This window comes from Gracilinanus agilis, chromosome 2 (assembly GCF_016433145.1).
Source record: "Gracilinanus agilis isolate LMUSP501 chromosome 2, AgileGrace, whole genome shotgun sequence".
Taxonomy (NCBI): Eukaryota; Metazoa; Chordata; class Mammalia; order Didelphimorphia; family Didelphidae; genus Gracilinanus; species Gracilinanus agilis.
Genome location: NC_058131.1, coordinates 58,504,697 through 58,517,749, shown reverse-complemented (window position 1 = coordinate 58,517,749; position 13,053 = coordinate 58,504,697). Strand labels below are relative to the sequence as shown.

Sequence of the window (13,053 nt, the reverse complement as noted above, 5' to 3'; positions counted from 1 at the left end):
TGGAACTGTTTATATTTAAATGAAATAATTTTGACACATAAAATATCTTGGCTTTTCCCTCCTCTAAAATACATCCATATATATCCATATATGTGTACATTTATACACACACGTGTGTGTGTGTGTGTGTGTATAGTTTAAGTCCTAGGGAGTTGCCTGAGTTGCAGAGTTAAAAGTGACTCTCCCAGGATTACACAATTAGTATTGGAAAAGGGGTTAAAACTCAAGATTCTTGAACCCTAACCCAAGCTCAACTCTCTATCTCCTATGCTAGGCTGTTTTTCTCATACCATCTATACCAGTGATGGCAAAACTTTTAGCAGCTGAGTGCCCAAACTGCAACCGTCACACATCATAGGATCCCCCTGCCTTACCCCAGAGAGGGGAGGGAAGAAGTGCTCCCACTGGGCTGCTGGGCAGACGGGTGGATGATGGGAGAAATGTTCCTAGGCATGGTGGATAGGGGGAAGGAAACAGCCTCCTCCGTCATGCTCCGGCACACTTGCCATAGGTTCACCAATATGGACCCATACATATATTGCTTGATGACTGTGACATTTATTCTGGCTCATTCTCCCATTCAAAAACCTTATTTTCCTTTGTCATGATTTTTATCTTCAAATAATAATGATGATGATGGTAATCCTGAGCTCCATCTTCCTTTGCTCCTGATGGTACATGGGAAGCTTGGGCGCGTTCACAGAATCTCACAGCTTAAAGAACCCTTTTGGCTATTTAGTCCAGCCCGTACTTGGTCAAGAATTTCCTTTATGGCATGCCTTATGAGTGCTAATGAGCAGTTAGGTGGCATAGAGGATAGAGCACATAGTGGAGAGAGCACTGGGCTTGGACTCAGGAAGAGTCATCTTCATGAGTTCAAATCCAGCCTCAGACACTTACTGGTTGTGTGACTCTGGACAAGTTGCTTATCCCTAGTTTCCTCATCTATCAAATGAGCTGGAGAAGGAAATGGCAAACCACCCCAGAATCTTTGCCAAGAAAACCCCAAATGAAGTGTCAGACACAACTGAACATCAACATCATTTACATGGAACAGTAAGTGTGTCAGGCACTGTGCTAAGCATTCTGCAATTATATAGTGATGATGATGATAATGATGATAACGACTGAACAACAATGACAATAAATGGGCGCTCTTCCAAGCTTTACTCTAGTAAGGTCACAACAATCCAAGGCCATCTAGTCCATTCTCAGACAGCTCAAAACATTTGAATATTTTCCCTTCCATTAAAAGCTCCAGTCTACTTCCCCGGACCTTCTACCATTGTTCCTAGTTCTACTCAAGTAAATTAAATCCAACCCCTCTTCCATGAGGCAGGCTTTCAAATCCAGCCACAAATAAGCACTGTGCTCTGTGTTGGGGCTACCAAGAAAAGGCAAATACAAGGTCCCTGCCCTCATGGAGCTTCCAGTCTAACAGAAGAGTCAACATGGAAACCACTATAATAATTATTAACATTTATATAGCTCTTACTACATGCCAGGCACTCTGGTGGGTGTTGGGGGTATGAAGAAAATGCAAATACAAGGTCCCTGCCCTCATGGAGCTTCTAGTCTGACAGAGGAGACAACATGGAAACCACCATATGTACACATTCAAGATTTACAGGATAAATGGGAGCTAAATACTTGAAGATAATGATCGTATGCCCAGCAGATTCCATCACAAAGTCTTCTCTTCTCAAGGATAAATATTCCTAGTTTATTCAAACAAACCCCAGGTAGAAGGATCTCAAGACCTTTTACCATCCTCAAGATTATCTTCCTCTAGACACTCCAGTTTATCAACTTGGTTAATAGTTTTCTGGAACTTAGTTTTGTGACCCTGGGCAAGTCACTTAACCCCAATTGCCTAGCCTTTACCACTCTTTTGCCTTGGAAACAATAAACAGTATTGATTTCAAGTTGGGAGGTAAAGGTTTTTAAAAAATGGTTTTCTACCCTTCCTGGCTGTGTGACCCTGGGCAAGTCACTTAACCTCCATTGCCTAGCCCTTACCACGCTTCTGCTTTGGAACCAATACATAGTATTGATTCTAAGGTGGAAGGTGAGGGTTTTTTAAAAAATGGATTTCTAGAACTAAAGAGTTAACACCTTGGGATCAAAGGGTTAGAACTGGAATGGAAAACTGGGAGGCAACTTCATCCATTCTGTTTTGTTCGATTGTTTCAGTCATGTATGACTCTTTGTGACCCCATTTTGGGTTTGTTTATTTTTGGCAAAGATACTAGAGTAGTGTGCTATTTCCTTCTCCAGCTAATTTGACAGATGAGGAAACTGAGTCAGATGAGGAAAATGAGGAAATGGGGTTAAATGAAGACCATACAGTTAGTGAGTGTCTGAGGCTAGGTTTTTTTTTTTAAACCCTTAACTTCTGTGTATTGGCTCCTTGGTGGAAGAGTGGTAAGGGTGGGCAATGGGGGTCAAGTGACTTGCCCAGGGTCACACAGCTGGGAAGTATCTGAGGTCGGATTTGAACCCAGGACCTCCTGTCTCTAGGCCTGACTCTCAATCCACTGAGCTACCCAGTTGCCCCCATGAGGCTAGATTTTTAACTTGGATCTTCCTGAGTCCAGACCCAGTGCTCTACCCATTTTACTGCCTTGTTGCCCTCAACTTAGTCCAACATCTTCATTTTTCAAAGAAGGAAACTGAGGTCCCAGAAGTTAATTGGCCTCAGGTTACACAGGTAGTAAGTGTCAAGAATTGAAAACTGCATTCAAAACTTGTTCAAGATTTCAATCAGGCCTCTCTAATTCCATTGTGTTTGCCTCGAAGGCACGGTTTCCTCGTACTTATTTCTCTCCTGTTTTATAAAAAAGAAAACATGTTGGACTGCTTCAGAGACTGACTAGTAGGCACTGTGGCCAACAATCAGAAAGTCATTAAGCTGGTGCTGGGAGGCACCTCAGAGGCAACAGACCTGGAGATGGGAGAAACTGGGTTCAAATCTAGCCTCAGACTTTTACTAGCTGTGTGACCTGGGCAAGTCACAACCCTCATTCCCCAGCACTTACTGCTCTTTTTGTCTTAGAATTGATACTGAGACAGAAAGGTCACCGTCATTTTACAAATGAAACAACCAAGGTTGAGAAAAGTTAAGTGACTAGGACTGATCATGTTACTCCTCTACTCCAGAATTTTTTTTAAACCCTCATCTTCCATCTTGGAGTTAATACTGTGTATAGGCTTCAAGGCAGAAGAGTGGTGGGGGTCAAGTGACTTGCCCAGGGTCATATAGCTGTCTGAGTCCAGATTTGAACCCAAGACCTCCCGTCTCTAGGCCTGACTCTCAATCCACTGAGCTACCCAGCTGCTCCCGAACTCCAGAAATTTCAGTGGCTCCCTCTTTCCACTAGAATTAAATTCAAACTCCTGTTTTTCAAGTCCTTCTCAATCTGCTTCCAATCATAACTTATCTTTTGAAATCTATTTCACGTCATTCCCTATTTTCTTCCTTTCTTTTTTTAAACCCTTACCTTCTGTCTTAGAATCAATAATAAAGTATCAGTTCTGAGACAGAAGAGTGTTCAGGGCTACACAATGAGGGTTGAGTGACTGGTCCAGGATCACACAGCTAGGAAGTGTTTGAGGCCACATTTGAACCCAGGACTTCTCCATCTCCAGGCCATTCTCCATCTCTGTAGCCATTGAGATATCTACCTGCCCCTTATTCCTTATTTTCTTCCAACCAACCTAGCCTTCTATATTCCCTTGCAAGTCATTTCCATCTCCTGTCTCAGACTAGGCACAAACTATTCCTCCTCACCTCTAACTCCTGGACTCCCTACTCTCTTCTAGCCTTGGTTCCAGGACCACATCCTGTGAGAGGCCTTTCTTAAACCCCCTCAGTTTACAGTATTCCCCCGGATAATAATTTGCAAATATTTTGTATTTGTTTTGCTGTGTGCTGGGAGGCAATGCAGGGGAAAGAAAGCTGGCCTCTGAGCTAAGAATACCCGGCTCCCAGGCTTCTCTCAGACACATATTTGCTGTCTGATCCTGGACAAATAATGAAACCTCTTAGTCCTGTAGAGAACTTTCTGAAAAATGCTAATTTCCAGAAATGAGAGTGACCTGCGCCAATAGAGGAAATTCCTCCTGGAAACTGTCATATGAATGAGCTAATAGGTCCAGTCTCTGTGCTTTGTGTCCAGCTTGTTTCTTCCCGGAGAACATATGCTCCTTTAGGACAGGTACACTTTTTTTTTATCCCCAGTATTTATTTTTTATTTTTTTAAAACCCTCACCTTCCATCTTGGAGTCAATACTGTGTACTGGCTCATAGGTGGAAGAGTGGTAAGGGTGGGCAATGGGGGTCAAGTGACTTGCCCAGGGTCACACAGCTGGGAAGTGTTGAAGGCAGATTTGAACCCAGGACCTCCCGTCTCTAGGCCTGGCTCTCAATCCACTGTGAGCTACCCAGCTGCCTCCTATCCCCAGTATTTAGCATAGTGTCTAATAAATAACAGGTGCTTAATAAGTGCTTGCTAAGAGCAGCTAAATGACTCAGTGGATAGAGAGCCAGGCCTGGAGACAGGAGGATCTAGGATCCAAATCTGGCCTCAAACACTTCCTAGCTTAGGTCATGTCAAAGGGTAGTACTATAGATGAAGAAGAAATTTAAGGCATTACTGAGGGACAGCTAGGTAGTACAGTGGATAGAGGAACTAGGAGGACCTAAGTTCAAATCTAGCCTCAGTCACTTCCCAACTGTGTGACCCTGGGCAAGTCACTCAACCCTGATTGCTTAGCCCTTGTCGCTCTTCTGTCTTAGAATTGACACTGAGACAGAAAGCAGGGCTAAAAAAAAAAAAAAAAAAGACATTATTGAGCAACGTGCAGAATGATCTTTCCAGCTCCCCAGTTTGGGTAACTCTCATAGGATGGTTATCTTCTGATCTGAGAAGTCCTTGTTTCTCTGAGATCTTCTACGTGGTCCTCTTCCTCAGAGACTTCCCCACTTGCTGCCTCTTCCTCTTGCTTCTGGCTCTGAAGGGTGCTCTGGGCACTCTAAAAAAAAAAAGAAACCCCATCATTTACGTCCTATATTACGAATCCCTGGGTGGCATCACTGATTTCACTTAGATGGTAGCTGGGGATTCAGAGCTCGTCCGGGACGTAGAGCAGAATCAGAATTTTAACCCAGGTCTTGTGACTCTAAATCCAGTGTTTTTCCACAATATTGAGATGCTGAGGTGGAGACGGGAAGAGAAAGGAGGGAGAAAGGAGAGGGAGGAGAGCACCCAAGAACCAGACTGGACTGTAGTTACGGCTCCTGTATCTGTCAAGATCAGAGGCAAATCTCACCTTGGGTCTAGTGGCTTTTAGAAAATTAGCAAAAATTCGTTGTGAGCACCATATGCTCAAGGGACATTATTTTAGAATATCAACCCCTCCCCCCAAACATTTCCCTTCTGTCTTAGTACCAAGACAGCAATAGATCACTTCTGTCCTATCATTCTCTTGGTGCTACAGAAGAGGTTATGGGGGTCCAGTGGACTCAGAAAAACTGAGTTCAAATCATGTCTGTGCTAGTTGTAGCTCTCCTGGACTCAGTATAATCATCTGGAAAATGGATACAGTGGAAAGATTGCTGGATATTGAAACAGAGGACTTGGGTTCAAATCCCACCTCTGATGCTAATTGTCATGTTGGGCAAGTCACTTAATCTCCTTACGTCTCCTCAGTTTCCTCATCTATAAAGTGAGAGTATTGGATAAGATGGTGCCTGACATGCCTTCCAGCTTCACGTCTACAATTCTAAGTCTCAGATATTTGAAAAGAGGGACCATTTGATGGACCATTAATAAGTCACTTTCCTTTTTTGATTCTGTTTTTTTCCCCTTGTAAATTTAGAGGATTTGACTATCTGACTTTTTTTTTAACCCCTTGCCTTCTGTCTTAGTATCAGTTCTAAGAGAGAAGAATGGTAAAGGCTAAGCAATCGGGGTTAAGTGACTGGCCCAGGGTAACACAGCTAGGAAGTGTCTGAGGCCAGGTTTGAACCCAGGTCCTCTAGACTCCAGGTCCAACTCTCTATCCACTGTGCTATCTAGCTGCTCCAACTATATGACTTCTAAGGACATGAACCTGGTATTCCTTTGGAATTTTTATCTGAGCTTAGAACAGTAGATGTTATTTTCCGCTGCCAATGGTTTTTAAGTTAATTCGGAATAATTCACTGGCTCTCAGCTCGGGGCCCCAGGTGCTATTTCCCACGAATGAATATTTCCCAACACTTACCGGACTGGCAAAAGACCATGGTACAGATGAGGAGGGATTGGTAGCACTGATGGGTCTTGCATCAAAATTCCCACTAATGCCATGTATCTTGGCTCTAAAATCCTATGGAAGCAAAAACAATCTTGGTTGGATTTCTTAATATCAAAGGTCAGCACGACAGGAAATGAGAAAGAGAAGGACAGCAAAAAGAGGTAATCATGGGATTTGTTTCAGTAATAAATAAGCTTCACGGTGTTGTACAGGTGAACAGAAGGTGGCCTTGAAGCCAAGAGATAAAGAATTTTAAATTTAATTTAAATTTAATTTTTTAACCATAAAAAGTTAATTTTAATGATACAGAAATAGTATATAGTACATTCCTTTCCTTAGCAGAACTTCATTCGCCTCTAAAAAATTTAACACAATTAAGTTCTTTATTTAAAGAAAATTTTTAAAAGACTTTAAAATTAAATTAAAATTAAGTCCAATTAGTTCAAGTCATGCCTCCAAAACATACTAGCTGTATGACTCAGAGCAAGTCAGACATTTACTAGATGTAAAAACTCAAGCAAGTCACTTAACCCTGTTGGCCTCAGTTTCCTCATCTGTAAAATGAGCTGAAGAAAAAAATGGAAAACCACTCCAGTATCCCTGCCATGCTGCTTAGTTTTTTCAGTCATGTCCGCGTCTTTGTGACCTTCCCCCCAAAAAGGGATCACAAAGAGTCAGACATGACTGAAGCAAATGAACAACAAATAACACAGCCTCCCAATATTTTAGGCAACTGTCTATAAGATTCAGAGAGACTCTGCAGTGGCAGAGAAAGTTATACCAATAAAATCTCAGGTTCTAGCTATTATTATTATTATTATTATTATTACTACTACTACTACTACTATTATTAGCAAATCCTAAATCCCTTCTTTTCCCCTGATTAATGCAAGTCATTCCAAAAAAGGAGAGGAATTGTGAAACATCTCGTTGCAGACTTTAAAATATGAATCGCTACCATATACCTGGCAAGACGTGAACTTGGGGCTGGATTTTGTATGAGAAGCTCACTCTCCCACTGGGACCACCACAAATTCCTGAACTACAGATGCTGATGGTAGAGTATCCCTGAGAACCCAGTCCATAAACTTCCCCAGCACTAGAGCTTTGGGCAGCGAGGTGGCACAGTGGATAGAGTGCCAGGCTTGAAATCAGGAAGACTTGAGTTCAAATCTTCCCTCAGATACGTCCTGGCTTTTATCCACCTGTATAATTGTCTGTAGACTATTAAATACAAAGGAACAGCAAGATCTTGATTTGTCCCAGAGCCATTTCTATCTGAATCCCATCAAGCAATATGAGAATAAATGAGTGAGTGAATGAATGAATGAATGAATGAAAGAAGGAAGGATTTCTTGAGTGCTTATTTTGTACAAAGCTTTGTGCTAAGCCCAAAAGGAAACAGATACCAAAGTAAGATAGTCCCGCTCACATTCCATCGGGGCAATACACCATAAAGGAGGTTTTGGCTCCAAGTCCAATGGAAAGGCTGGATCTTTGACAAGATAATGATGAATTATAATCCGAATAGCCAATATTTATATGGAGCATGAAAGCCTGTGAAATGCTGAGCATGCATTGTCTCATTCCACCTTCCCTACACCCTGTGAGCTAGGAGCTACAGGTATTATGTGCTCCATTTTGCAGATGAGGACAATTGGGTTTCCTCCGATTTTGAGACCCTACTGCCATCATCTGGAAAATACTTAAAACTTCTAACTCACAGGGTTGTTGTGAGAATAGTGCTTTGTAAACCTTAGAATTCAAGAGAAACATAATAGATTCCTTTTTTTTTTTTTTTAACCCTTATCTTCCGTCTTGGAATTAGTACCATGTATTGATTCCAAAGTGGAAGAGCAGTAAAGGCTAGGTGATGGGGGTTAAGTGACTTGTCCAGGGTCACACAGCTAGGAAGTATCTGAGGCCAGATTTGAACACAGGACTTCCAGACTCTATGCCAAGCTAACAGCCTCCCACCCCCAATAGATTCTTATCATTGCTATTATTATTATTATTATTATCATCATTGCTGTTTGTCCAAACTTATGATTTCACTGATGGAGGGAAACTGAGTGAAGAAATTCCTTTTGCCAATGCAAGTCAGAACTCTATAATTATAATCGTAGAAAGCTGCCTATGACATTGAGAAATTAAATGACTTAGCTAAGGTCACCCAGCCAGTGTGTATCAGAGGCAGGAACTGAATTCAGTCTTGGATGCTGAAGCCAACTCTCTATTCACTGTGCTCCTTCTCTTCCTTCTTTTTTCCCTCCTTCTTTGTAAAGTACACCATCAGGTCCTAATTTAAGTCATTCAGAGCCCCAGGTACATTATTATCATCATTATTACTAATTATATATAATATATCATTGTGTATAACTGATGACAAATTACATAGTAATGGTAATTATATATTAATATCTATGATAATTAATTAAATATTAATAATAGCTATATTTAGAGAGAATTTTTAAGTTTTCAAAGTGTTTTACATTATCTAATTTGCAACAACTCTGTGAAAGTTACTATTGTTATTTCCATTTTACAGATATATAAGAGAGGTGAGATTCAAAACTGGGTCTTCCTTCCTGACTCCAAATCCAGAACAGGGAGGGGCAAGGACTTGCCCAAAGTCAATCAGCTGAGGAAGGGAAGGGCTGGGACTCTAACCCAAGTCCCCAGAGGACAAATCTTTTTATTTGACTTTACTGGAACCAAAAAGTAGAGCAACATTTAAAAAGCTACATTTTTACAGTTTACATTTGAAAGAGCAACATTTTCAGTGAAACTAAATGTTTACTCATCGTCTTCCAATGATGAAAATTGGAGGCATCGTGGATAGAATACTGGATGAGGAGTCAGGAAGGCCTCCTTTTAAATGTCACCTCATGGGGGCAGTTGGGTGGCTCAGTGCATTGAGAGCCAGGCCTAGAGACAGGAGGTCCTGGGTTCAATTCTGGCCTCAGACACTTCCTAGCTGTGTGACCCTGGGCAAGTCACTTGACCCCCATTGCCTAGCCCTTACCACTCTTCTGCCTTGGAACTCATACTTAGTATTGATTCTAAGACAGAAAGAAAGGGTTTAAAATAAACAAACAAATAAACAAATAAATAAACATCACCTCAGGTGCAGTTCAGTAACACAGTGGTTAGAGAGCCAGGGCTGGAGTCAGGGGGACCTGGGTTCAAATCTGGCCTCAGATACTTCCTAGCTGTGTGACCCTGGGCAAGTCACTTAACTCCATTTGCCTTCTTAGAATTTATACTAAGACAGAAGGTGAGGGTTTAAAAAAAAATAATGAATAAATTTCACCTTAAACACTTATTAGCAATGGAACTATGGGCTAATCCCTTCATTTAAACTCCCTAGGTGGGCCTTACTTCTTTTCATCTATGAAATAGGATGATAATACTTGTGCTACTTCGACTTCCTCAGAGTTTTGTGCACAAAGTGCTTTCTTCACCTTCAAACTTCTTATAAATGAGCTATTATTATTGCTGTTTATGATATTATATAATAATAGACTAGAATAATATATTAATATAACACAATATAATATAGAACAATATAGTAATATGCCAGCATATAATACATGCATTATATTAACAATATAATAATAAATAAGTATATAATACAGGTATTATAACCTATATATAATAATCTATATATAATATAGAAATATAATATATAATAATATATTATATAACATACTAATATAATAGTATGATATTATAGTATGACATAATATGACATAGATAATGTATAATATGTTAATATTATATTGCATATTCTATAATAATATTTATTATTATTAGTGCACGCCAATAAATTCCTGGTTGTATTGATGTCAATGCTCCTTCCATCACTGCAAATCACAACCCATCCATCGCATCTCCTCCAGCATGATCCTTCTCCATATCTTCCCACGAGTCCTCCATAAAGGTTCTACCTCATGGACTGGAGGACTTCTTCGGATTCTTGTAATATTTTTCCTGGTAACCAGGGCAACCATTGGACTATCAGTCTGGTAGTTCTCATTCTCACTACATCATCCTTTTTCTAGCCATGTGTTTCCTCTTGATCATCAAATACATAACAGCCATTGATAGCAAAACAAACTCATTGAAATTTGCATACTACTTGAGCCAAGAGGAAACTTGAGCCCATGAAATTGGGTATCAGTGTCTCAAGTTCCTTAGAAAAGGCTTTACAATGAATAACATATATTAATATAACACAATTTGATAATAATTTAATATTAGTGATTGATTAAATAAAATATTGCTATTAATAGAATAATAATTAATAATTTAAAATATATTTCTTTAAATTAACAAAAGCTATTCTTCGATTGGTGGGTGTGGAAGAGTAGGGGGAGAGGTAATTTTTTACTCACCTCTAGATCTCTTTCCATGTCATAGTTTTCTAGGATCTGGAAGGCCTTGGAATATACCTCTACAGCCTTGGCATGAAAAACCATCTCAATGGTTACAAAGTCGGAGAAAATTTTCTGGGGGGAAAAGTCTCAAAATATCATTATTTTCATAACTTCTCTCTTTTTTTAAACCCTTCCCTTCTGTCTTAGAACTGACACCAAATATTGGTTCCAGGACAGAAGGGTGGTAAGGGGTAGGCAATTAGGGTTAAGTGTCTTGTCCAGAGATCACACAAACTAGGAAGTATCTGAGGCCAGATTTGAACTCAGGACCTTCTATTTCTAAGCCTGGCTCTCTATCCACCAAGTTACCTAGCTGCCTCTAATATCCTCTTTCTCCCATGGGCATGATGGTACACACCTATAATCCTGTTACTTAGGATGCTGAAGCTGGGAGCTCAAGCTTAGAGCTGCAATGGACTAAGCCAATCAGATATCTGAACTAGCTCTAGCTAGGAGCCAAGGGACCAGCAGGCAGCCTAAAGAGGGGTGAGCAGCCCTGGTCAGAAATGGATGAGGTACGAGTTTCTGTCCCCAACCCTAGTGGGGAATAAGATGGCTGCACTCTCAGCCTTGGGGGAGATGGGGAGATGCATCTCTGACCAAACCAAACAGCCATGGGAATTAAGTCATGCTAGTCACTGGAAACACAATATGGGGGAAAGATCATGGCTCTAGCCCGAGATGATATGTGTTCAAATTCTCTCTCATTCTCTGAAACTTAATGCCAAGTCATTTAACTTCCCTGCGTCTCACAAATCCACAAGCACTAATTAAGTGCCTACTGTGTGTATGGTAGGCACTGGGCTAAGTCCTGGGGACACCAAAAAATAGTCCTTGCCTTCAAGGAATTTATAAGTGAATTGGAGGGGGGCACCTGCATTTAGCTATGTACAAATAAGAGGGAAGAGAATAAATGTATATTATAAAGCATCAACTATGTGCCAGGCACCATGCTAAATGCTTTTACTAACATTATCTCCTTTTATCCTCCCAACAACCCTGTGAGGCAAGTTGATGCTATTATCCTCATTTAACAGTGAGGAAACAGAGGCAAACAGAATTGAAGTGACTAGTCCAAGGTCACACAATTAGTGTCTAAGGTCAGATTACTAGTTGGTACTGTGGATAGAGCTTCAGGCCGTAAGTAGAAATGGAAAGAGTACTGATTCTGGAGCACAGAAGTCCTGGATTGAAAACCCACTTCTATTGTTTAGCACTTGTGTGACCTTGGGCAAATCACAGAACCTCCTAGGTCTCAGTTTCCTCATCTGTGAAATGATGGGGTTGTCCTAGATAGCCTCTTAGGTCCCCTCCTGCTTTCAGCCTATGATCCTATGAATCCCATTTGATCTACTGAGGCAGCCTATATCATCAGAAAGCTCTAATTGTTAGAATGATTTTTTCTTCCAACAGATTTCAATCTGCCTCTTTGTCCCTTCTAGTGCTGCCTAGAGGAGCCTAGCAGAGCAGACTTTTATCAATCTTTTCTCCATGTAACAGCCTTTGAAAAACAGCTATCATGGCACCCTGGCTTCTCTGAGCCAGACACCCCCAAGGGTCTTCTACAGCCTCCCATAGAGTGAGTTCTCAAAGTCTTCCTACACAGTCTGATCATCTTCCCACTTATCAAAGTCTGTCTTAAAACGCAGTCCCCAAATGGTACCCCAGATCATGTTCTAATCAGGGAAGAGAATGGGAGGGTGATTTTTATTCTCCCTTCCCTAGACATGATGTCCTTCTAAAAGCATCTTAAGAGCTCATGAATGGTTTGTTTTCAACATTACGTTGTGGACTCATGTTGAGTCCTCTAAAATCCTCAGATCTTTTTCAGGAGCACTCTTTGAGTCATCTGCTACCCACGCTCCCCTCCCCCCCCCCCCCCCCCCGTGTTTCAAGTTTTTAATACCTGCCTGAAATGCCCTTTTTCATGAAGATGGCCACCTCTGAGCAACCCTTCCCAGTGGTTAGAGATTGAGCTTAGTTGTGAAAAATCAGACACATAGTTCTGAGGCCTAATCTAAAGGATACAAAAATCTCAGACTGGGGGCAGCTAGGTAGCTCAGTAGACAGATAACCAGATCTGGATAGGCCTGGTCTGGGGAGGACTTGGGTTCAGATTTCGCTTCAGACACTTCCTAGAAGTGTGACCCTGGGCAAGTCACTTAACTTTCATTAAAAGTCTGAATTAACATTCACTCCAGACCTTACCACTAGTATTTAGTATCCACTATAAGACAGAAGCTAAGGGTTTTTTAAGAGAGAGAGAGAGAGAGAGAGAGAGAGAGAGAGAGAGAGAGAGAGAGAGAGAGAGAGAGAG

General features: G+C 41.0%; 1 protein-coding gene across 1 annotated transcript in view; it reads right to left on the bottom strand.

Annotated features, from left to right (window-relative positions):
• Positions 1-4,911: 4,911 nt before the first annotated feature.
• Positions 4,912-13,053, bottom strand: part of CIBAR2 (CBY1 interacting BAR domain containing 2) — a 197,352-nt gene continuing 189,210 nt past the window's right edge. Inside the window, exons 7-9 of the mRNA XM_044659400.1 lie at positions 10,695-10,808; positions 6,268-6,369; positions 4,912-5,034 (exon numbers count right to left, since the gene is read on the bottom strand). Of these exons, the coding sequence (XP_044515335.1) occupies positions 4,912-5,034; positions 6,268-6,369; positions 10,695-10,808 (339 nt within the window). The remainder of the gene's footprint in view (positions 5,035-6,267; positions 6,370-10,694; positions 10,809-13,053) is intronic.